The sequence below is a fragment of the Crocodylus siamensis genome, chromosome 13, assembly GCF_052110815.1.
Source record: "Crocodylus siamensis isolate JL-2025a chromosome 13, ASM5211081v1, whole genome shotgun sequence".
Taxonomy (NCBI): Eukaryota; Metazoa; Chordata; order Crocodylia; family Crocodylidae; genus Crocodylus; species Crocodylus siamensis.
In genome coordinates, this window is record NC_143407.1 from 6,070,930 (window position 1) to 6,095,972 (window position 25,043).

General features: G+C 46.6%; 2 protein-coding genes across 2 annotated transcripts; one reads left to right on the forward strand and one right to left on the reverse strand.

Annotated features, from left to right (window-relative positions):
- Window positions 1–345: 345 nt before the first annotated feature.
- LOC149853762 (adenylate cyclase type 10-like) lies at window positions 346–14,458 on the forward strand. The gene is made up of 15 exons (XM_090025391.1): window positions 346–436; window positions 4,243–4,506; window positions 4,972–5,286; window positions 5,937–6,032; window positions 6,666–6,729; window positions 7,303–7,525; window positions 7,686–7,817; window positions 8,509–8,681; window positions 8,908–9,061; window positions 9,569–9,779; window positions 9,875–9,971; window positions 10,416–10,531; window positions 11,344–11,461; window positions 11,998–12,193; window positions 12,476–14,458. The coding sequence occupies exons 1-15, from the start codon at window positions 346–348 to the stop codon at window positions 12,674–12,676; spliced, it is 2,451 nt and encodes an 816-aa protein (XP_089881517.1). The 3' UTR covers window positions 12,677–14,458.
- A 2,734-nt stretch (window positions 14,459–17,192) lies between these two features.
- Window positions 17,193–22,287, reverse strand: NCR2 (natural cytotoxicity triggering receptor 2). Its single transcript, XM_090026339.1, has 5 exons — window positions 22,216–22,287; window positions 20,970–21,317; window positions 19,484–19,804; window positions 18,088–18,187; window positions 17,193–17,364 (listed from the first exon to the last, which is right to left on the reverse strand). Exons 1-5 carry the CDS (start codon window positions 22,256–22,258, stop codon window positions 17,193–17,195), a joined length of 984 nt encoding a protein of 327 aa, XP_089882465.1. The 5' UTR covers window positions 22,259–22,287.
- Window positions 22,288–25,043: the final 2,756 nt, after the last annotated feature.

Genomic DNA, 25,043 nt, shown 5'->3' on the forward strand with positions numbered 1-25,043 from the left:
TATTTGAGGTGTGGTAGCTTGTAAGAAGAAACAAATGGCATTTCAATAAAGCTACTGCGGTAGGGGGCTTTTTGTGAAATTAAACTGGCTCCAGGCCTATCAGTCTCTGTACTGTTTGAGTGCTCGCAGTTTCCTTTTTGTGGCTGGTAGAAGAAATGCAGAGCAAAGAAAGAAAGGTTTGTTCTAGATCACTGTAATAAGATAAATAGACCAATGCACGTTCTACAACTCGGCTTGCTTCATAGTTTCATAGTACTTCATAGTTCGGACTGTGCCCTTGTAGCATGCTGCTATACAATTTCTTCTCCCCCTGCAGTCATCGCCATCACATCGAAACCATACAAAATGCCTCCTGTCAAGGAGAGAGAGCTTTACATCTGTAGAGTCAAGAAAGGTGTCAACTTGGATACCATGCTGCTCCCACCAAGACTGAAGGGTGAGCAACAGGTCTGGGGTGCTCCTAGGGTCTCTTGCATACGCTTCCAAAAACAAATGACAAAGAGGCCGTAGCACAGTTTTGAAATCTGGAGCGCAACGTGGCGGGAGGGGCACAAAAACCACATAGGAAAGTCTGTGGACTCTGCTAGACAAGCCAACATGCAGCTTTCTGTAAAGGATGCATGATTCAAATGGAACTCTATCCTTTCCCCTTATCTGCCTTCTCTTAGCACTGTTGTGTTCTTGGGGTAAGGTCTGGGTGCCCTGCAGTATCCTTGCAATACAGAGAAATGCTATCATCCACATCTTAAGGACTGGACAGTGACCCAGTGACCTGCAAAGGCTGCACACAGCCTATGGCAGAGCTGGGAACTGAGTCCCAGGCTAGTTTCCCAAGCCCTGGACTTCCCTTTCTCCCTAAAGGGGTCCCTCAAGGCTCTGTCCTGGGACCCATACTGTTCAACATCTTCATTAACGATGTGGACATTGGAGTCAGAAGCGGACTGGCCAAGTTCGCTGATGACACCAAACTTTGGGGCAAAGCAGCCACGCCAGAAGATAGGCGGGTGATCCAGGCTGACCTGGACAAGCTCAGCAAATGGGCAGACGAGAACCTGGTGGTGTTTAACACCGAAAAATGCAAGGTTCTCCACCTTGGGAGGAAAAACCTGCAGTACCCTTATAGGCTCGGCAGTGCTACGTTGGATAGCACTACAGAAGAAAGAGACTTGGGGGTCATCATTGACCACAGGATGAATGTGAACCTGCAATTCGATGCTGCGGCTAGTAAAGCGACCAAAACGCTGGCTTGCATCCATAGATGCTTCTCGAGCAAATCCCGGGACGTCGTTCTCCCCTTGTACTCGGCCTTGGTGAGGCCGCAGCTGGAGTACTGCGTCCAGTTTTGGGCTCCACAATTCAAAAAGGATGTGGAGAAGCTTGAGAGAGTCCAGAGGAGAGCCACACGCATGATCAGAGGTCAGGAAAACAGATCTTACGATGACAGGCTGAGAGCCATGGGACTCTTTAGCCTGGAAAAGCGCAGGCTCGGGAGTGATCTGATGGCCACCTATAAGTTTATCTGGGGTGACCACCAGGATCTGGGGGAACGTCTGTTCACCAGAGCGCCCCGAGGGATGACGAGGTCGAACAGTCACAAACTCCTGCGTGACCGTTTCAGGCTGGACACAAGGAAGAATTTCTTTACTCTCCGAGCCCCCAAGATCTGGAACAGCCTGCCAGCGGAGGTGGTTCAAGTACCTACACTGAACACCTTCAAGAGTAAATTGGATGCTTATCTTGCTGGGATCCTATGACCCCAGCTGACTTCCTGCCCTTTGGGCAGGGGGCTGGACTTGATGATCTCCCGAGGTCCCTTCCAGCTCTGATGTCTATGAAATCTAAGGGAATGCCTTGAAATATCTCTTGGGTTATCAATCTGCTTAGTGTTATTTCTCATTCCAGTAAAGTAGCAATGCAGGTGGTGATGAGCAGCTGCCCCTTTCCACTAGCACTGACTGAAACAACCTTTCAGGGGGACTTCATCCCCCAGCTCCTTGCACCTCATGTGTTCCTTCTACAGCCATTTCACTCGCATGTCCCTGACCAGTTCCAGGTGGGTTGGATCAAAGCTTCACGGATTTGTCTGAGGTACTCAAACAGTCCATGCTGCTATTGCCACATGTCTGAGTTCCTTGCTCTCTCTAATGTCTCGCAGCATCCCCCCCAACCCCTTGGTATAAAAGAGCTCCGCTGTCCCCAGTTGAAAGATGGGGAATTCAGAAACGGGCTACGTCTACATGAGACGTTGACTGCGCATTTGCTACTGTGCAGTCATTAAATACTACTTGCAGACCCAAGTACTAAACGACTGTGCCATAATTGGCATTACTGCTCAGTAATGTCCCCGCATAGCTCCATGGTGACATTGACTGTGCAGTAGCTCATTACTACTGTGCAGTAGTGTTGTGTTACAGTTTGTGCTTCATGACACTACTGGACAGTAGTAATGAGCCACTGTGCGGTAAGCGTCTCATATAGACACAGCCAGGGAGACTGAAGTGCCTCCTGCATTAGGCCTCATAGGAAATCTGGTGGAGAATTGAACCCAGGTCTCCTGAGTGATAGGCGTTATCTACGTATATGCCAAAGTGAACTTGAAAAACCTTTTACAATGTACCTTAAATCAATTCACAGCAGATGATTACACAGTCTGGTGGGCGGCAAATTGGCTTGGGGTCACACTCAGAGAGTGGTAGTAGATGGTTCGGTATTGACCTGAAAGGATTTGGGCAGCGGGGTCCTGCAGGGCTCGGTCCTTGGACCTGTACTCTTCAACGTCTTTATCAGTGACTTGGATGTGGGCGTGAAGTGTACTTTGTCCAAGTTTGCAGATGATATTAAATTGTGGGGTGAAGTGAATGCACTGGAGGGTAGGGAATGATTGCAGGCAGATCTGGACAGGTTAGAAAAGTGGGGAGTACACAGTAGGATGCAGTTCAACAAGGACAGATGCAGAGCGCTACACCTAGGGTGTAAAAATATCCAGCACACCTACTGGCTGGGAAGTGACCCTCTCAGCAGCACAGAAGCAGAAAGGGATCTTGGAGTTACAGTGGACTCCAAGATGAACATGAGTTGTCAGTGTGATGAAGGCATCAGCAAAGCTAACTGCGCTCTATCATGCATCAGCACATGCATGACAAACAGAACCAAGGAGGTGATACTTCCCCTCTCTGTGGCATTGGTTAGGCTGCAGTTGAAGTACGGTGTCCGGTTTTGGGCGCCGTACTTTAAGAAGGATGTGGACAACCTCGGGGCGGGGGGTGTCCAGAGGAGGGCCACTCCTATGGTTAAGGGTTTGCAGGCCAAGCCCTATGAGAAGAGTCTAAGGGACCTGGATCTCTTCAGCCTCTGCAAGAGACGGCTGAGAGATGATCTTGTGGCCGCCTACAAATTCATTAGGGGGGTGCAGCAAGGAACCAGGGCACCTCTTGGGGTAATAAGGAACAATGGTCACAGACTGACAGAGAGGAGATTTAGGCTGGACATCAGGAAGAACTTCTCCACAGTAAGGGTGGCCAGAATCTGGAATGGGCTGCCAAGCGAGGGGGTGCTCTCCCCTACCTTGGGGGTCTTCAAGAGAAGGCTGGATAGGCATCTGGCTGGGGTCATCCGACCCCAGCGCTCTTTCCTTCCCAGGGAAGGGGGTCGGATTCGATGATCTGTTGAGGTCTCTTCCGACCCTACCGTCTGTGAATTCGAGCCCAGTACGTAATTTCACTCTGAAAATTCCTTTGAATGCTTTAGGCCAGGGTAAGCAAGCACGTTTTCCTGAGGCAGGGAGGACGTTCCTGGAGTGCTTTACTTGATAAAGAAGAGGGGTCTGGGAACTCAGACAGGACTTCTGTACCTGGGGTGGACTTGGTTTTTGCTGCCGCTGACGAGCCACGAGCAAATGATGTTCTCTGAAAACCTGCAGGTGAGAGGAGGGCTGGAGTCGTAGACTCAGGCCTCCCCTTACACAGGAGGCATTTATCACACAAAACAACTAGCACCATAGGCTGGAATAGGCAGGCTCCCGCATGGTGTGAATTTTTAGCTTCGCCTGCCTTGGTTTATTAGAGACCAAGCTTCAGGCCTGGTTCACTTTTGCCGGTCACTGAAGTCAATGGAGTTTTCTCAGTGTAAAAATAAGTGAGAACAGGCAAGTCACTCTTTAGGATGTTCTGCACAGAGATGTGGTGGCTGAATAGTGCGCTGCACACGGATATAATAATAGCAGATGATTCTCTATGTTTACAGAGATTCCTGTGCTCCAGCTGGACAGCTTCAGCCCCTCTGAGCAGATATTGGTTAAATGTGCAGCTGTCATTGGCCATATTTTTACAGCAGAGCTGCTGTGCTTCATCTTTACGGTGTGGCCAAGTGAGAAAATGGAGAACACTCTCAGGACCCTGATAAATTCCCGTGTATTTGAGTTTGTAGGAAAAAAGAGAGGCTGGGGACACTTGCGCACATATCTGGGTTCCCCAGTGACACAGACAATGGGATCAGATATAGCTGAAGGTAAGCAGGGCTTTTATTTCTAGTTTTCTTGGGGATGTTTTTGCAGTGCTTTGTTCACCTCTCTTTGGGCCCTATGCTGGCACCAATAAGTAAAAGAGACTATTTTGTGCCTAGTCTAGGACTCGGTGAAATCAATGGAGCCTGGATGAATCCCTGCTCACATATAAATTCAGTAGTCACTGACCAGCTCAAGTGACCCCCTTTTTATCTTCCTATTCCATGTTTATGGGAGTGGGGAAATTGCACTGAGAATCCTCAGAGTTGTGCATGAGGATCTGCAATCAGCTGGATTCACTCGCATCAGGGGCTGCAGCACTTCTGAAAACAAGTAGAACAAATCCTGCTTTCCTCAGGCTTCCACCCACCATCATGTAATGGTGCCGGAAGAACAGCTAGTCTAGGTGACTTTCAGTGAAAGAGATTTTAAGGCAGTGGCATGATGGAGAAATACTTGTTGTTTTCCAGATATTGGAGCTGCTGTTCACTTCTGTCTGGAAAACCAGGGGAGGGCTCTGAGATTCTGTGCTCCCCTTCTACGGGAAGGAGCCTATGAGCTACTGCTAGAAGATCAGAAGAGGGCCTTGCATGACAGATGCACCATCTTCCTAGACCGCAAAGCTCATAAATGTAACAGCTGTGGTGGAGGGGACTTTATTTCCTTACTTCCTTTACACTGCAATGTAGACTTATCCTTATGGGGACCAGGCAGTGAGAATAAGGACAAGGCGCTGCTGGTTCCTGAAGACGATCTGAAGAGGCTTGAAGCTCTTCATGCACAAGGTAAATATTGAAATCCAGAAGGTTAGCACTTCAGAAATGTCACAGTGGGATAGATGACATGTTGAAGGGCATTGTATTGTAGAGTGATGCATGTCTAGAGGTGGTAACTCAAACTTATCCTATAAAAACAAAGACGATATCTGCAGTACTCTGGGGCATAAAACTTCAATGTACTGAGTGACTGATAGACTTGTGACATGTCAAGTCTTACATCCTGTGAGGTGCTGCTTCTCCATCTGAACCCTGCAAGTGAGTTCCCTACCTTCGCCAAACCAAAGGAAGCTGGAAGACCTGAACCTCCAGCTAACCTTCCAACTATGATCCTTCTTAGACGGCCGACATAGAGCTCAGTCATCCACTGGCTGACTGCACCAGGCTCGTGGCAGGTCTATAATGTCCTAAATATGCAAAAGGTCCGCATACATAGGTCAGTCTTGGAGGTAGCTCCATGGCTGAGTGTAACGTAATGGGATGGAGTCGACAGTCGGTGCCTCTTGAACGTACTTACCAGGTGCACAGATAAGTGTAAAGATAATTGTTTGCAATAGGGAGACCTGATTCGTAACAAAACTTCAGTCACTGTTACAGCAAGGAAATGTCTGTACGAAACATTCTCAATACAGAGGAGTGTTTTATCTTTTCTATTACAGGTCAGGAAACTGAACATTCAGGTGGTGTAGTAGAGAGGACTGATGTCTCCCTCAGGGAGGAGCTCCCCGTCGATGCTCCTGCAGCCTTGCACGAAGGTAGAATCCCCTTGCTCAGGCAGGCAGAAGAACAATGTGTGTAGAAGGACATGTATTAACTTTTCTATTGTCATTTAGCTATTTGTATGGCTCCCATTATCATGAGATCTGAGAACCTCATGATCTTAACTGGACTGATGCTGCACAAATGAAGAACAAAAGGGTTAAGTAACTTTTCTAAGGCCAAACAGAAATTGTGGCTAAACAGGTAATTGAACATGGGTGTCTAGGATCTCAAACTGGTACCGTAGCCAATGCACTCTGCCTTCTGCCCCCCTGTGATTTCAGCCACGTTCTCCTGACTTCAACTTCAAATATGAACGCTGCTAACTAATGCACTTATGAAAAATTAACAGCAAAGTTTGACTTTAGAGGCCAAATCTCTTATCACTTATATTTAATCTTTCTCAAAGTATTTTACAGAATCTATAAAGAAATAAGCCATCACTTTATATCTTTCCCTGAGGTGCATTTTACCAGTTATTTAACAAGCTGCAACACAAAAGTAAGTAAAAAAAAGCCTGTAAGCTAAGTGACCCTAGGAAATAAGAACTGCAGGGAGCCAGAGCAAGATTCATTCAGCTTATTTGTTACTTCTGTTGTTACTACTGCTATTTTCATCTTTGTTTTCAGAGAATGTACAGAACAGGGCAAAGTCATTCACGAATAAGCAGGGTTTGCCAGATGATCATCTCAGGTACTGTATGGAGAATCCTGGACCGCTTGGATAATCAAAGAACAAGTTCAGTCCTTGGGCTGGCTTGTTCAAGAAACGAGGGCTGGATATCAAGGAATAAAACTTCTTATGTCCAGCTGCTGGTTCAGGTCTGCCCCCGCTGAGCTCCAATCTAAAGCTTGCTAAAGTCAATGGGCAGACTCCTTTTGGCACCAGGAAACTTTGGATCAGAGCTGTGAAATAAAAAGTTACTGCTGCTTTTTTCCAAAGGTATTGTGCATCTTCCCAGTCTCAGTCCAGTGCCTTAAAGACAAGCATTTCCTTCCTTTCATGGTTGTATTTTTGACTACTTAAGATCTTGCTTTAATGTGTGTGTGGAAGGGGAGGGGGAGCGGTTGTTGGATAATTTAAAGGGAGCGAAATAATTTGTCCTTTTAATTTATCTTGTGTGCTGGGTATCTCTGCACTAGGTGGCAACCATGTACTAATACTGGCTACTGAGCTCCTCATCCTCATAAGTTCCCCCCAGTAGACTCCACTGGCAATATTAAACTGGGTTGTAGCAACCTCTCCCAGTATCCTCTACTTCCACAGGGTTGAGGAGGAGTTCCTGGACAGAGTGGGTAAGATCGTTGAAGATCATGAAAGGGGGCAAGTGGAAGCCAGGAACCTTGCACCTTGTGAATGTAGAGAGGCTGTGGAGTCAGTGGTCTATGCTTTAGCACACCATTACATGATGATGGATGATGGACCCATGGCCTTTTATTATTTCCTGGAGTCTGCAGCTGCTTCCTTATATTTGTCCAACAATTACATGGTGAGTTAGCTTCCTTGTATATGAATTGCTGCTTCTCCATTTGACCCAACACTAAAACTGACCCTGGACAAGCTCCTTCTGGCCTCTCACAAGGGGAATCAGGGGTGTATGCTCTCATCAAAAAATGGCTCTATCTCACAATATCTCTCTCTGTTTTGAGGCATATTTTTATTTGGAAAAAGCTACCAACCAGAAGAAAATGCCAGTATTAAAGATGCTCCCATATCAAAAGATGCACAAATTCAAGGTCAGCCAGTTAGAGGAAGCCATCTTCTGCAGGCTCAAGGGAGAGGTAAGAAGCAAGTTAGACCTTTAAGGAGGTTCTGCAAAGATGCTAAGCTTCCTACGGGTACTGCCCGTCTCTGCCTTCCCCAAGAGCTTGTTTGTCCCCTGCCCAAACACTCAGGGAACATCAGCGGGGCTCCCACACCCCTTTATCCTTACAGTTGCCATATTAACAATAATGTAAGAAAAACAGAAGTCCACTTGGCTTTGTGGTCCAGCCGCACTCACTTCCAGTGTTTCCCTCACCGAGGGAGCAGGGGACCACCCCAGTGGGGTCTGGCTGCACAGCGAGGATTAGGACAGAGCAGTGGCCCAGCATGTGTTCCCTACCCCCATGCTCCATCTACTCCTGGCCACTGTCTGGGGAACGCTCTTAGTTCAGCATCTCCTTGCAGAGGCGGATCTTGCCATGATGGACTGTGCTTTCACCTTTCCTGAGGTGCTCACATATGGCACGGGCCACAGAAAGCTGTGTTATCTAAATGTGCATTCTCGCTCTGTCTCTCACCCGGTATCTTGCTAGCTCATTATTCCCTGGTTTTGCAGCTCAATCCCTTTATTTGGACCCCAGTTCAACACTCTTGTTCTAACATACCGCGTGTGCCATTCAGTCTCATGCACCTTCCAAGCTCTTTCCCCAAAGTGCAACGATGCAGTGATATCACGGAGTGTTTACCTTGCTCTTTGCTCCCACGCAGGTCTGCTTCAACCTGGGCCAAATCTCATTGGCGAAGAAACTCATTAAGAGGGCCCTCTGCCTCTTGCATAAGGGATTTTCCAGTACCGGGGCTGGAGCCTTCTTCAGATTGTTACTGGAAGAGTCAAAGCACTTGTCATCTCGCGCTCGACAGCGTCAGGCCCAGAACACTGAGTAAGAGGAGACTCGCGGTTAGATGGGTCTCGGCCTTTGTTCCCTGACGGATATTCATGCACATCACCATGGAAACTGAATGCAAATAAGCGTGATTGGCACGCTCTGTTCAAGAGTGTTTCTAAGTGGCCCTGGCACCTTTGCTTGATCTCTTATTATTTAATTAGTGTGCAGTGTTTGAATTGCTGTGATCTCACGGTTAATTCTGTCTTCTCTTGTGTGACAGTGAGAAGGCATTAGCTGTCTTGAAACAGCAGATCTGTTGCCTCTCTTTGCTCTGGAAGCTCTACAGTTTAGATTCTACCTCCAGCAGAAAGTATTCATGGTTGGCAGCCCTGATGGAAATCAATTTGGCAGAGGAGTTTGAGAACAATGTGCAAGTATGTATTTTATAGTCCAGGTATAGGGAGTATCATTGGGATTAACTCCCAGTGAGGAGGAAACTCCTAGAAAGTTTAGAACAATATCTAAACTTACAATATCCAACCATGTATGGCATGTGGCTAATTTGTGGCAGGAAGTTTTTGCTTCCTCACATTGCAGGCATTAGATGAGTTGGATGATGAGCAGTAGAAGTTATCATTAGACTGAGTTTTGGCAGCACAAAACTTGTCATAATTCATTCTGCTTTGGTGCTTTTTGATCAGAAAAATTAAGTTTTTTTCTAATGCTCCTCCGTGGCAATTAGATCATCCCTGAGGGTCGATGTAAAACACACCTCCATGTTAGCAGTCCTCTGAGCTACATCCAGCTGCTGGTGCTACATCCAGCTTAGAGCTGTTGTTCGCACCATGTTCTCTTCTGCAGCCTCGTGTTTTCTTTCTGCTGCTTGGTGAATTTCAATAGGGTGCATTTCCCTGTCTTTTTTTTTTTTTTTAATGCCTTAGGTCATCTCAATATATATGGATTTTTCACAGTTCTCCCAAAATATGGGTAACAAAGATGAATGGCTGAAATATGAAATGATGGCCATCCAAAGAAGCTCCCAATGCAACTTCACTCTCATCAGGGAGAGGCTGTTCATGACAGCTCAGTTAACTCAGATGCTGGCTTATAGCAAGCTATGCTTAGGTCATCTGACCCAGTCCATCCAGCTGGGTAAGTCGATTCTGGCCACTTGTTAGTGGTGACAGTTCCATAGATGTAATCATTTCATGGGGCACAGAGAGAGAGATGCTTTCTTGTCTCAACAGGCTTTCAAGCTCATATCTTGTGTGAGCAGCTCCAAGAAACCAGCCTCCACTATTTGGTTCTTTCTGTTCTCTTCAAAGCTGCACTCCTGAAGAACAAGTATTAGCATAATTTCATTTTGCTGTGTTAACTGGCTAGAGCTGGAATATGCATGTTAGAAAAATATATGAAGAGAAAGGGAGGGAGGTAGAGTGAGGTGCCTGCATGAGTGTGGATAGAAAAATAGGGAAGTATAAGAAAGGATGGAAGTGAAAGATGGGTCCTGGAAACAGTAAGAAGGAAGGATGCAAATGGGAGGGGAGATGTGGGCTTGTTTTAACCTGCCAAAGAGCAATGGTATAGTAGACAAGCTAGCATGGCCTCTGTTAGACCAGGGCTGATTCAGTCATTGTCCTTGAGGTCAGGGTTTCATTAGGACTGTTCCTTTGGGTGACTGTTTCTCGAGAGTCCATTTGTAATTACTCTTTTCTATGATTTTGTGATTCCATTATTTTAAACCATTAGTGTTTTGCCCACTCTCAGCCCTTCAGTCTCCTCCTGTAGGTACACCCAGTGCATCAGTGTCTTAGAGTGGCTCTGGAAACTTGCTGCTCAAGAGGAGACTATCATTGCCCTGGCATATTTCTATTCAGCCTGTTTAGACCTGCTTTGTGATGCTGGTAAGCGGTGCCCTGGGTTTGTGAAGAGGGACGGCATCCTCTGAGATGATTCGTGGGAACAGGCATTTAATATCTGCCTGGAGGGGTGCTTTTGCCAACAGAGTCTGTCATTGCTGTTATTCAGTCTCTGTGGGAATGTTCACATTAGGATCCAGACGGGTGATTGCCGTCCATTCATGTAGATGTATGTAAGCTAGCTTGCATGGGAAGGGGGTAGCTGCCAGCAACACGGTATTCACCATAAGTTTTAAAACTTGCCCAAGTCCCTCTGAAAATACTTAGCTGGGTAGCGTGAGCTGAGCTTTATGACACTGCAGCCACATTCCTATCGGTTGCATTGTCACAGGTAACCAAGCTGGATAGTTTAACGTGAGTTCAGGAATGTCCAGAGCTGCAGTTGCATCTCCAGATTGTAGTGTGGATGTACCTTATGATGGATTTGGACTGAGATCTCAAGAGAAAAATTAATCCAAATAAACTATTCAACTGTATTATGAAAATGCTCTTCATTCATTCAGGGTAATTTATTTGGACAGTTGAGTCATAGCGAAATAAACCCATTTTAATTTGGAATGAGAGCATCTACACAGCACTTTAATTTGGTTTAACTAGGTGGTTTTCAGTTTGCACCTTCAGTCAATCTGGATTTTGTTTTTTGAGGATCCCCATGTAGACAAGCACCGAACAGTCACCAACCCACACCAATGCAAACTACCACTGAGATCTCTCCTGTATCTTCTCATAGTTCCTCTGCTGTCCTATTAAGCTGCCATTGGCTGCAAATGTTTCTGTGATGCCCATTTCTTTTGCAGGGTATAATTACAGACCCTTTGAGGAGTGTCTGCAGTTCATAAAGCAATATGAAACCAGCTGCATCCTTAAGTGTCAGAGTAACATCATGCTGAGTCTGTACGCGTCTTTGGCCACCTGGTAATTAAAAGACTCATGAGATCAGACCATCCTGTTATGGATTTACTCCCTGCCTTCCCTGTGGGTGGAAAGCAGCACAATCCTGTGGCCAGGATGTTAGATTTTGCAGTAGAAGCTCATGTGTCTGCATCCAAATTTTTCTTTAAATATAAAACTAATATTTCCCAGTTCGGGTGCTTACATTTTGGTCCCTTGATAGAAATGGCCTGATTTCCAAACTGGCCAAGAACTAGCAACTCCCATTGCATTTAATATGAACATGAGGCTACTGCCACTTAACTGCCAATGGTATATAAACCCATATGGGTAATATTCACCTCTGCGCAGCGAACAGCGCAACCCCCTATTTATTCACCCTGAAAGTTCCTCCTTAGCCTTCATAATGAGGAGGCTCTTTTCCGGTTTGTCTCATCATGGTTAGCAGCTCTACAAGGCAACCAGCTGGTCCCTCAGAACCAGTGCAAGAAAAGGGGTTGACTGAATGCATGATCTGATGGATTTTTTTACCTCTTTGTATTTCTCTCTGGGTGATGGAGGTTTGGCAGGTCCCACTGCTGGAGTCTGTTCAAAGACAGTTTCACCAAGGCTGAGCAGCTGGTGAGCAGAACAAATGCTTCCCTCTTTGGTACTCATGGTTTCTTCAGGTTCCTGGAGTGCCAGGTGTTGTTGCTGTTGAAAACCATGGAAGATGCCCCTAAGGAAGTCCAGGAGATGCGCAGCTCAGCACTGAAGGTGATGTTTCTCTTAGATTGAATCCAAAGCTTATGTAGGGGAGGGGCTTGATACACTTGGTTTCAATAAGGTGTGGTCCAAATTGGTCATTAGCATATATAGCTCTTCCTGAACACCAAACTGGACTAGCCAATGGCCCTCCTTTCATCATGTTCACAGTTGGGCAGCTTTATAAGAGCTACCTCCACTGGTTTAGCTCCACCTGTCTTGGATGAGATGCTGATAGGAGTTCAGGACCTGCACTATTAGTCCTGCTCTGAACAGGTCTATTCTCCTCTCTAGTACTTCAGGGAATTCCTTTCTCGCTGCTCAACAAGTCCGGTCTACCACGCAAGAGTTTACAGCCTGAAGGCCTTAGTGAATCTCCTGGGAGACGAAGAGAAGAACCACATCCGTTTGTCAAAGGCACTCAAACATTCACACGTGCAGCAAAACAGCATGGAGGAACCTGAGCACAAGATGGGTCCAAAGCAAGATCTGTAGGAATTCCTCCTTGCAACTCCACTTGAGCTGAGCTCTGAGGTAAGCTATATCTTGGGATGGCAATGAAAACAGGATGGGCAATGGGGACTGATAACAGTAGCAATGCACTGGCACTAAGTGACACCTCGTGATTTCTTCCCTTTGTCCAACAGTAGTGAATTGAAGTACCCACATGGGCGCAGTTGGGTTCCAAATAACTCTGTACTGAATTATAACACAAACAGTCAGGGTCTGGCTTCCATGTATCCTGCTGCTCTAGCAGGTTTCTAGTGGCTTCTAAATCACATAACATGGTGAGCAGTAACAGGGCTCACCATCTAGTCAAAAGTGATATTACATCATTACTATACGCTACACAATCTATGAAAAGAAAACGTTGAATCTATGGTGGATCTCACCTGGATGCAGTGATCCCGCTTGAGAAAAGTCTTTGTTTCAAGTTTGCTCTTTGCTTCCTTACGCAACTGCTGCCCATGATACAGCCTCACATAAGCTAAGCTGTGGGGTTTCGCTTGTAGAATTCCAACTGGAGACACTAAGAGGCAGATGGTGGCTTGCAATTTGTTCTTTATTACCCTTTCGCATTTTATATACATCTCATTTTAAGGAGACTTATGAAAACTCCTATAACAGCTTTTTACATAGCTGCTCCAACTTGTTCAGCAGAGGGCATTATATACAGCTTCCTCTCACCCAACCTCCGCAGTTAAGATGGCAACCTTCCTCGTGTTCTTAGTTTCTGTGGCCCGTGAGGAAAAAGACCTTGTTCTCAAACTCCAGTGGGTAACAGGTCCTGAATGAACTATTAGGAGGTGAACAAATGGTATGCTCTTTCAGCCCTTCGGTGCATGAGCCACAGGCACTTTCTGCCCCCCGAGCATGTCTTTAACATCAGTCCAGCTTCTACTTATCACTAACCATGCTGAGATTTTTCATCCACTGACATGGACGTGGACTGGAAGATCTCAGCAACAAAGGTCAACATGAAAAGGACTCAAAAAAAATATGCCTCACCAAACATGGACGGCAAATCCAGACTGAAGTAAGTCCACCTTCTGTTCATCCATAGCCAGAGCATACGTTCACATTTCTTCTGGTGAGCTTTGGAATGCACCATCCCTGAGCTCAGACCATGGCCATGGTCTTCAGGAAAATCCCAGCGAGTTGTTCAAACAGCATGAGTGGGCAGGAGAGATGTTGGAAGCTGGAACATGACTTACGGTGGGGAGGAGACTATTCTGTCTCATAAGCGTGTACAGAGAAGGGCATTATAGAAAAATCTACCCCCTTTTGTAGACTCCCTTCATTTTTCCATTAGTCCATGTATTGTGTATAGTATTCCTAGGAGCCTGGAAAGAGTGTGTGAAAGCCTGCACTCAGGGATATCTTAGAAGCATGGCAAAATGTTGTGATAGTCCTACTGAAACACCACATCCAACAGACTCATCCCTCGATTAGGAATACTGATAGCCTTTACTTGAACCGGCATGGAGTATTTACTAGCAATGCTGCGTTTGGATCAGTTCTGCTGTTGCTCTAGGAAGTTGTATTTCTGTCGTTATATCAATAAAGCAGAGAATTGCTCTACTGCAAATCTTGCCCCAACATATAAGCTTTTTGCTACAGGGGTTGGGCACAATGACTGTTAGTTTTGTAGATGTTAATTGAAGCTTTTAATAGTTTTATATGTGTACAATTTTTAATAAACTGAAGACGTTTTCCTATTATACAGCAAAGTGACGTTAATAAGACTGTAAGTTCCATACCAGGTCAGACCAATGGTTCGTCTAGCCCAATACTGTGTCTTTGACAGTGGCAGGAGTGGATGCTTTAGAGGGAGAGCATTGAATTGGGTATATCTAGAATGATTTATCTCCTGTTCATTATACTTTCTGGTATTAATCATCATTGGTCTAGAGATGCCAGAGGAAACATCTCCAACTGTTCTGTTTAATAGCTAATAGTAGATCTCCCATCCATGAATATGTCTAGTCCATTTTTAAACCCAGCTATACGATCTGTGTTTGCAACCTCCTGTGGCAACGAGTTCCATAAGTTAACTGTGCGCTTCATATAAAATAAATAAAGTGGATTTTTTTAGCTTGCAGTTAGTTCTTTTAGTTAGCTTTATTTTTTAAGTTAGTTTTGTTAGTTTTAAACCTACCTCCAACTAATTTTGATGGGTGCCCTCTAGTTCTAGCATCCTGTTACTTAGTGAATCACAGTTCCTATTCACTTTCTTCATGATTTTACAGACCTCTGTCATATTCCCCCTCAGCCTTCACCTAAAGGGTGAGGAGATGCAAAATTCTATCCACACACGTTTGACCTTCATTCTACTCTTCCTTCATTGTTACAGTCATTAATTTACCCCGTATTATGTCAATAGAATAAAGCATTTGAAAAACATGGGCAGTCTCACTGGAGTATTTTCAGTTAAGCACATGCTGAAGTATTTGCTGAGTCCCAGAGAGGTGATTAGAACCAAGTAAATGTGGTTTTGACTGAACGGCTGGAGAGATGCTAAGACTGAAATGGAAACGCAGTACGTACCCATATCTCTCAGCCCTTTCCTGGTTGTGATGTGGTTGGCAGTTCCTATCGGAGAACCCCAATTTCCTGCTGTTGTGTTTTGTAGCAGCCTGTCATTAAAAATAGAAAGTAAGTGCAGCGCCCCCCCCGCCTTACACTGAGATTATTTGCCATGAGCTGAGTTCTGATTCTGCTGGTCAAGGGAGTTATTCTTCCAGGGACTTTGCATCTCTGTTCTAGTCTTTTGCGTAAGACCCTCCTCCATCCACCTGAACTTGCACTTGCAGCCCTGGCCCTGTAGTACTATTGCAGGTCTTCAGGTTGTGGGATTCCCTGCAGAGATGTCAGTCCTGCCCCCTGGTTAAGAGGTTTCAGCTGGGCAATACGGGTCAAGTCCCTTCCCATCAAGGATGAAGTGCACGCTCAGCCCTTTCTTGGCTAGCTGGAGGAAGAAACAGGTAATGAGCATTAGAATCCAGGTCTGCCATATGTACGGGGGATTACTGTACCCGAAAGACACCAGTGCGCCCCACAATGCAAACTTTATTTTGGAAGTGACAAGATGCATTTATTTTTCAGCAACTGCACGCAAACGGGTCATTTCTGCAATAGCAGTTGAGGAGAATAGCTGTGAAAACATTCAAGCGTTCATGGCACTGGGTTTTCACGGATCTGTTTGTTTCTAGGCTTTAAAGGTGGAGGCGAGGCTTCAAAGATGACAGTTGCGTATTCTACAAGCCCAAAGGAAGATGTGGCAGCTGCAAGCTCAGTGGGATCTTGGGAGGCTTTTGGCTTTGCCTTTATTTTCGCATTTACATATTCTGGCTCTGGCTTGTTCTGGCACTTCAGGACAGCGTATGTTACATCACTCTTCATTTCCCCATCTGATGCGGTACCTCCACTGCTTTTATCCTTCTGGAAATCCACAAAAAGTAGCAAGTTAAAAAGGAATTCTAGATTATTTTTAACATATCTTCTGCCCAAATGTTGTTCTTACTTCACCACACCTAGGAAATCTCCTCTCTAGACTCTGAAACGGGGGGAGTGGTGTAGGTGAAATACATACTTGGGATGCTGAGAGGACATTAGGCCACAGACCTACATCGAGGTTTGAGGAGATGGTAGCCACAGTTGGCTCCATCAGTAACATGAAGGCATCACAATCATATATCACTTTGTGAATGTAAATCCTAGAGTCTATTCAGAACTTACAGCAGATGAAGGGCATTAAACTTGCCCCCCACGCAGTGCTAGATGCAAATGTAATACTTGTTTTCCAGGTACATAAGCTGAGACAGCAGAGGCTAAGTGACTTGCTTAAGTTACTGAACTGGGGTACGGCTACATGGCAGTCAAAGGTATAGTGGCAGCATGTGTAGACATACCAAATCCAACTTAGCTCAGGTATTGAGAACAGTATAGCCGAGCCAGCCTGAGCTTCAGCATGGACTCTAGAGCTATCCAGGACCCTGGGTTGGAGATGAGGCCAGTCTGTGCTGCCATGGCTTCACTGCTCTTGTGGACTGAACCTGGTAGCTGGAAAAGGCCCACCTGTGCTGGAGTTGTACCTTTTGAGCACAATGCATCCCTGCGATGCCCTGTATAATGGCAGCAGTGGGGACAGGAAGCCAAGAACCCCAGCTCTAGGTGTAAAAGGTTGACCGTACAACTTACCCCTGCTTTATGTAGGTGCACGGAGAAACCAAGCAAAGTGCTAGGAGCACTGGACCCTCCAGGGGCATCTTACCTGAAACACTGCAAGTCTGCAAGCAGGAATTCTGCCAAAGCTCAGTCCATCTTCTGCTGTGAACAACAGACTCACCATTTAATGTGAAAGCTGCCTTTTCACCCTTTACACTTTACCTATGGCTAGCAATAAAGCAAAGGCCCAGCATAAAGTCTGCCCACCACTCTGAGCCTACTGGAGTCTTGTGTTACCAGCCACCTGCTGTGATGACACACAAATGACTCCTTTCACTTCTATTCAGCTTGAGTCAGGGGGGTGGGAGATGGACTCTGATGGTATGAAAGATGAGTGGTAGAAGAACTTGCCTGCCCCTCTCCTTCTGATGAAAGTCAGGGCAAGGAGTGGGAAAGCCGTAATCAGTGCAACACTGGCCAGAAGGACGCCCAGCACCACAACAATATACAGAGTTCTGCAAAGAAATGTGCAATATCTTTGTTAACACTGATGGCACCAAAGATAAATGCAGGAGGGGATGTGGATTTGCTCACAAATAGATTGAGACTCAAAGGTCTAAATTCAGGGTGCAAAAATAACACTCGCCATCTCTAACAGGAACAGTTCCAGTGAAGTCGATGGGGCACTGCTGATGCACCACAGGAGCATCTAGCTTTGCTCTATTTTCCCAGGCTTGTCGAGTGCTGAAGCTATATTCAGGAGCTTGACTTATTTTCCAGCGCTGGCTGACAGCGCTCCTCGAATTCAAAGGAATTCTTCCTTATTAGGATGCTGTAGCTCCTTACGGGTCTGTCTTTGACGGAGGTAATTATCAGGGTCCTCTTTGACCTGGCTTGCTAATGGCTCCCACTTGACAGGTTATGTTTTTTGGCAGGGGCTGGTCTTACACTGACCACCCTACTAAGGCAAGAGCCAGAGAAGTTGTAGCACAACAGGGCTGTGTGCTCCTCCCTCAACTGGACGGAAAAGAGTAGAGAGCCCAACACCTTCAGGAAAGGTCTGGCTTAGCTTCTACCGACAGAGTGGGAGCCTTTCTGCTGCCTTTAATGGGGGTTAAATAAAAACCTGTTTGAGAGAAGGTGTGGGTATGTGGATGTTCACCTCTTATCAACCTGTGCCTTTAATCCTGCTATGATCATAAATGTGATTTTGGAAGCCTTTTGCTTAGTTTTTGTACCTCTGCTGCTCGTTGCTGGCCACAGTGGGATGGATGGTTCCTCCGCTGCTGGTGGGGGATGAGGTAACTTCTAAAACACTACTGAGATCCCAGGGCTTTTCTGAAAATAGACACAAAAGCGAATGAACAGCTTTGACCTTCTCGAAGTTCTGCAGTGAGGAGAAATCCTGAGTACCTAGGAAACTCCTTGCGTTACTCCTGAGTAAGGTTCCCTGTCAGTAACATTTGATGGCACAGAGGAATCCAACCTGCATCCCTTGCTAGCAAGGGCCTCGGCAGTGAGATTCAGTGGTTCCTTCAAGGATGTCGTGCTGGGAGTTCTAGCCAGGTTGTTACGTGGTACCAATCCCTAAAGTATCTAAATGGGAAGGTCAAGTGTAGGCACGCCCAGAGCACTAGCAGTAAAATGGGACTGGAACCCACAGCTGACTCTAAGTCCCTTGGCGTTGTGTTGTTCAAGACGGTTGCAATTCATCTGCACCAAACCTTGGATGAGCTATGTAAGGGCACACTTCAGCAGTGGCCAGAGGGCTGGGTTGAGGGCTTTGATTTCCCTGCATTCTTGCTCGCAAATTTTGAGGTGCACATTGTAGGCTTGTGTTCTGTGACACATAGGGAAGGAAAAGCTTCCTTAGATGGAAGGAAAAACTTCTTTGTGGTAAGGGCGACCAGAATCTGGAATGGACTTCCCAAGGAGGTGGTGCAGCCCCAACCTTGGGAACCTTTAAGAGGAGACTGGAAAGACACCTTGCTGGGATCATTTGATCTCAGCGGTATTCCTGCCCAGAGCAGGGGGGGTTGGACTCCATCTTTTGAGGTCCCTTCCAGCCCTTCATTTCTATGATATGAGACAGGATGGCTACTTCAGAAGAGGAAATTTGAGCAGGCATCAGTCAGTTGCACAAAGGCCAATGCTCCCAGCTAGGGAAGAATGAAAAAGCTTAGACCCTGGGTCAAACCACTTCAATATTATTGGGCAAGAAACATCTTAGAGAGAGGCTGTGGCTTGAGTGTTTCATTTTTATTCTGGTCAGAAATACCATAAGAATAGCTTTGTCCAAGCTATTTTCTGCGCTTCTGCTTTGTGTGCTGGTTAGAAGAGGAAGGCTAGAAAAGCGCATAAATAAAAAGTTTATGAGCTTGGTGGGGAGGGGAATTGAACAAAAGTCCAGCTCTGTTCTTTGATCGTTTCAACTGCCGGTACAAATTTGCAGCTCTAAAAATGAACCAATCTGCTGATTTACATCACCTGAGGATTTGGCCCAATCTTATTTACACTGCTAGGGCATATCAAAAGCCTGTAGGGGTCAATTTGGAAAAGCTCTGGTCGCTTCTGATGCCTAGGCTACTGGAGCCCATTCAGGGAAAACCATTTTAATTTTTTGGATAAACTCACTTGAAACCACCAGGTGAATTTCCCGCAGGAACATGTCTTGGCTCATGAAATGGCTCCAGCAGTGATACTCTCCTGAGTCCTGGTACCGGAGCTCTCTCAGTGTTGCCGTGATCATGCAGTTCTCCCGGTCATTTGTTATCCTGATCTTTCCGCTTGCATAAATGTTGTGATAGTAGTTTATTCTGCTGGCAGGTAGACAACTGGTTGTAGTTACCATTTTACACAAGGTAAAATCTTGGCGGCTCTTGCTCAAGCCCATCACAGTATAGGAACAATTCAGAGAGATGGAGTCTCCTTCGTTTGCAGATAACCTCAGGGGAGCTATGGAAAATAGACCAGTGACTGGTTATGATGAGAGAAGGTGCTTACAGAAGGGAAAATTCCTACAGATCTATAAATCCCACCTGGACTGAAACAGTGATGCAGAGCATCCGGACAAACGCAGAAGAAGAAGGTGTAAAAAATGTGGAAATTGTCTCTGTCAGTCCAAGGAGAAGATTTTCTGGGATTGTATTTATATTTGTTACCCCTGTACTGGGTCTAAGCTGGAAAAAAAAAACCACCGCACAGCTCTGAGAACCCACTCATTTTCTCTCTGCTTTCCAAAAGCATATTCACAATTGGCCCCTTTGCTAATGGTTGTAGCATCAGAGGACCAAAGGAGTGAACAAACCATTAGGAAGTGATGCCCCCTTGTCCCCTGAAGAGGTGTCTGGGGCAGGACTGAAGTCTGTTGGCCAAGGCAGCTGGTGTTACTGCCACTGCCCTTGCCTTGGGTGCGAGAGTCTTGGGCTGTCACCGCACTCGGCTATCACCAGCAAAATACAACAGAGCCCAAACCCAAGCCCCAAATCAAAGAAATAAAGCCACTAAACGCAAGACCAAACAAACAAATTCCCCAAACAGTTGCCAAATGTCACAGCAGCCAGGAAAATGAAGTCCCAGAGCATAGGCGCAGCTGGTGGGGGCCATGGGGCTAGCTCATTTCGATTACCAACAACAGGTTTGAACTTTAAGGGGTGCATCTCCCTGCGACTGGGTTAAAGCTTTTCCCACCTAACAGGTTTATTTCTGATGGGAAATGGTTTCCTGACAGCGTGCAGATCTTGGTGCAAAGAAGTCCGACTTTATCATCATTATTGTTATCATTACTAGTACTATTATGAGTTTCATCAAACAACCAAAAGATTAAATTTGTTACTTTTGACTGCTGGCATCAAATGAACCTAGCTAGTTTTGATGAAAAGCTGAAAAGTGTTGAATTTTTTTTTCATTTTGTTTTAGATGCATCCGACATTTCTGTATCCGGATATGTAATTGGGGTTTAACTGTATCTTAATGAAGACATTCTGGGATTTCTGTCTCCTCCTACACTGTGTTTTACTTTGAAAAAGAACTGGACATGGAACATCAGTCTTAATGTAGAGTACATGAGAGGCCTCACAGGCTAGGGGCCCAGCCCGTATATTACTGAACTGTAACTCACCCTCATAAGCGACCAGCACTTGTATTCGCTTCAGTATGATACGCTTCAGAGAATCATGAAGCATGCACTGGTACGTTCCCGAATCCTCTACTCGGAGTGGCTTCATGAGCACAAAAATCCAGCCGAGTCCCGTGTCTTTGAGGCTGATTGTGTTTTTTGTTGCATTGTGAGGGTCATTATTTCCATCTGCTGGGGAGATCGAGGCTAAAACTGGGCAATTCTTTGACAGCTCCTTACACAAGTATTTCTTCTTGAATGAATACTTGTGCTTGTCGTAAGAACATCTTGTAAGAAGGGCGTCTCCCTGCACTTTCTTCTGCACCTCTAGGTCCCGTTCTGCAGATGTCCCTTCCAAAGGAGGAAGAAAGTGATATTAGAGCTGATAGACCTTTTGTATCAGGGGCTCTGAACCAAGACCTATCGATGGTCATATGGGCTGTTACAAGGCATACCTGAAGCTCCGCATCCCTGTCTAAATGGACTTCCATAGTGAGCCCGAGAGCAGGGCAGCTGCCCCCTTCCTATGCACCAGCCCATGCTTTTCCCCAGCGCAGCCCTTGTGTCTCCTACTCTTCCTCCCGTGAACAGGAGCAAGGTGGGCTCTGTCCAGGTTGGGCTGGCAAACGGACACTGGTCAGCAGGGCTGGATTAACGCACAGGCAAACTAAGCATGAGCCTAGGGCCTTAAGTGAAGGGGCCTGGTTGTGCTTATTTTACATATTATAATTACTGAGTGGGGAAAAAAAAGTAATATAAATTTAGTAGTAATATAAATTAAGTAGTAAGTAGGGGCCCACGAGTTTGTTTGCCAAGGGCCCGCTAAAGGGTTCATCCGGCCCTGCTGATCAGAGCCCCTCGCTGGTCCATCACTTTGTTCGAGTCTATTGTTCCTTTTGGCACTGCCTTCTTCAGGCTCACAGCAGCTGGTCCCTAGGGGGCTGGAGGAAGGAGTCCCTTTGATCCAGGAGAGGTCCTTTCCCCAAAGCTTTGGGGTGATGAATCCTCCTTTTATGACCGTGCTCTTCTTTGCAAAACACATAATTGCTGGGAACAGAAACAGGGATCCGGAAGCATATACGATAGATCCAGAGCCCCATGGGCTGAACGTTTCCTCCCCTTTCAAATAGCCAGTGACCCCCTTTCGTGGCTACCTCCCGCCGGCTGCAAAAGCAGCCTCGTGCCATGTGTAATGAATGCAGCGACAAGCAAAAGGTTCTGCCCCAGGGGCAGTCTCTCCGTGCCTTACCTGTTAGTGCCAGCAGGAGCAGTAGGGCAGGGAAACCTGCCATCCCGCAGTGGGGTGTGGTGTAGGGCTTGGAAGACGCAAATGCAGCCTTGCAGCTTTCCCTTGGGTGCAGGAAGTTAGCACACGTTGAGTCACTGCCTTTCTCATTGGCTCTGGAACAGCCATCTAGATTTGGTTCCCCACATTCGCTCTTTGAATGGGAAGCAGGCATTTGACCACAAGCCACTTTCATCTGAAATGTGCAGCTGTTTAGATACGGACATTCAGCCAGGGGGAGAGAAGGGACTGGGGCATCTTCTGTCTTCACTGCCATTTTTAGCAGTGGTTTATGTTGTACTGACAGCTTTCGGTTTCACGTAGTCTATTCTTCTTCTTTAGCACCAGCATGGGAATTTTGTACTGGCCAATCTCAAAGCTCTTTTATGAAGGTAGAAACTTAGACTTATTGTCCAGGTAGGGAAACAGGTGGGGACTAGCTTTCCCCACAGCGGGCCAGAGGGAACAGAGCCCATCTCTTGGTTCCTGGTCCACAGGGCCCTGCATTATAATGTTTCAAAGGGTCCTTCTCATCTGGATAATGCATCTCTGTGCTAGTGCGTGCACTTGCGGTGCCTGCTGCTTTAAGGGCTGAGTCAAGCAGCCAGCAGATGCTTGACTGCCACAGCCATTTTAAAACACTAGCTGCTTATATAAGCACAGCAGTTTGCTGCTGGTAGACTAGGCAGAAGCATTGCCTGGCTGAGCAGCAGTAGGAATAACCAGGAGGGAAGGGCAGGAGCTTATGGGGATGGTTTGGAGGCTCCTGGTCCTGAGCATGATCTAGAACTGCACCCTACCAGGGATGGGTTGTCTGGTGGAGCGGGAGCCCCCAAGGCAATGCCAGGCCAGTTACCACCCAGATGAAAGGTAGGTTGGGGTGCCTTAACCCCAGCCCTTATAACACTGTGGGTACAAGAGGCCAGGCACAGCTGCAGCCACCTGAGCCTCCACAGGGGAGGGAAACCCTGGATCCCAAAGGAGGGGTGGTAGGAAGGATCTGGAAGTGAAGTCAGCTTCCTTTGGCTCTGCTTTGGGTTTGCAGCCAAGGAGAAAGAAGTGAGGGTGCTTCAGGCACTGGGTCTGGTGCAGCACAGTGAATGTGGCTGAGCAGATGTGGACTCCTGAGTGTCATCTTTTTGCGTTGTGTAACTAGACCCTTGCCTGACAAACACAGCTAAATGTAGCTCTTCCTGGGGCTTGCGATGAGTAAAACTCACATGTCCATGACATCATGAGGACCGGGTGGAACAACTGCACGAAGGGGTGGCAGCCAGCTTACCCCCTTCTCTGCAAAACAATTTCTTGTGAAATCAGGATGCCCGGCTTCTCAGAGGCTTTATGTCCCTGTTCCAGGCTGTGGGGCAATTCCTCATGGCTGTGCCCACCTCATAGTTGATCGTCCCTGAATCTAAGGCCTGAGAGTGCACCGGTCTTTCCTGTCCTTATAGACCACAAGCTGTTCTAGATTCCTGCTTAATGACTGCAACAGGAGAAATAACGGTGTTGTCCATGCGAACTGAGCCTTGGTTTGGAGGTTAGAGGGGGATGCTAATACCTGGTTTTGAGCCAGCAGTTTCCATCCACTTTTACAAAGGAGGTCAGAGAGAGGGAAAGTGACATGCCCAAGGTCACCCAGCAGGCCAGTGTCAAAGCCAAGGCTAGAACCCACGTAGTGCTCGGTCTGCTGGGCCAACCTGCCCTTGTGAGCCATGCTCATAAAAATGGCACAAATGCAGCTTCAAGCAGTTCACAGCAACAACAAACTGGAGAATTTCTCCTTCCATAAGCTCCTTCAGTTGGCCTTCTGCCCCTTCACCACTTCCTCGGTCAATGGAGAAGGGTCTGGCTAGCTTCCTCCACGTTTCTTGGAAAGGAGCCTGCAGGCCTAGCTTTCAAGTCCTCTTTCAGAGGCAGCCTCCTTCTCCTCTGCACTCGCACCTGGTGGGCAGGTGGGACTTGGGTGGATGCATGGGCAGCTCTTGTGCAAACTCAAAGCTTGTGGAAATAAATAGCGATGACTCCAGGCTAGAGTAAAGCACTCGACCTGGCTGCTGCTGTGTCTTCAGTGTGTACATATGCTGTGTTTGGACCTACTGAGACTGTAAGGAAAGACTGCACGGGGCCTGTGGTGAGCATCCAGAACAAGCTTTGCTTTGTGTTTGCATTATGTTTGTGGCACCCCTGGCATCTTCCACCTTGCCTCTGCTTTGTCCTGTTAATGAGCAAACAGGCCTCCCCTTTCCTCCCTGGCACTCCAAGGTTTTGGAGTCAGGTGTTGGTGGGTCTCGCCTCAGAGCCAGATGCAAGTGTTGCTCAGTGGCTCGTTAGGCTCTCGGAGCAGAATGGCAGGCAGCCCACAGGCTGGCAAGGTTCAGAGCAACCTAAAACTAATGCCACAGGTAAGAGCTATACTGCGTTGCTGCTTACTGCAGTTTAGGTTTCTGTTGCAATGGAACAATCTCCATTAGCTTTACAGGTAAAATCTGGCTTAGTAAAAATGACTTTTTTTTTTCTGGGTAGAGAAAATGGAGCAGAGTGATAAGTGGATGACCATTGCAGCCCAGGCATGTGTAAATACTTAGGGGAAGCTTGGATGGAGAGATCCTAGGATTCCTTTTTCTCAGCCTGTTCCTGTTGCTCTTTATCCTGACGTCACCAACTTTCTCCTTCCTTAGTCTTGGAAATGCAATAGAAAACTAATTATTTGTGGAGTGTGAGATACAGAATTTGTCCTGGATTGGGGAGAGCATCTGTCTGCTTCTGCAGACACTGCTTCAGCCCTGCATGCA

Coding starts and splice junctions, on each gene's coding strand:
- LOC149853762 (XM_090025391.1), top strand. CDS start 346: ATGCCTCCTGTCAAGGAGAGAGAGCTTTACATCTGTAGAGTCAAGAAA. Junction 6,033..6,665: donor TCCTGCAGCCTTGCACGAAG/GTAGAATCCCCT, acceptor CTTTGTTTTCAG/AGAATGTACAGAACAGGGCA. Junction 8,682..8,907: donor CGTCAGGCCCAGAACACTGA/GTAAGAGGAGAC, acceptor CTTGTGTGACAG/TGAGAAGGCATTAGCTGTCT.
- NCR2 (XM_090026339.1), bottom strand. CDS start 22,258: ATGGCAGGTTTCCCTGCCCTACTGCTCCTGCTGGCACTAACAG. Junction 21,318..22,215: donor GCTCCTGCTGGCACTAACAG/GTAAGGCACGGA, acceptor CTCCTTTGGAAG/GGACATCTGCAGAACGGGAC. Junction 17,365..18,087: donor GCCAGCAACGAGCAGCAGAG/GTACAAAAACTA, acceptor ATTTCTTTGCAG/AACTCTGTATATTGTTGTGG.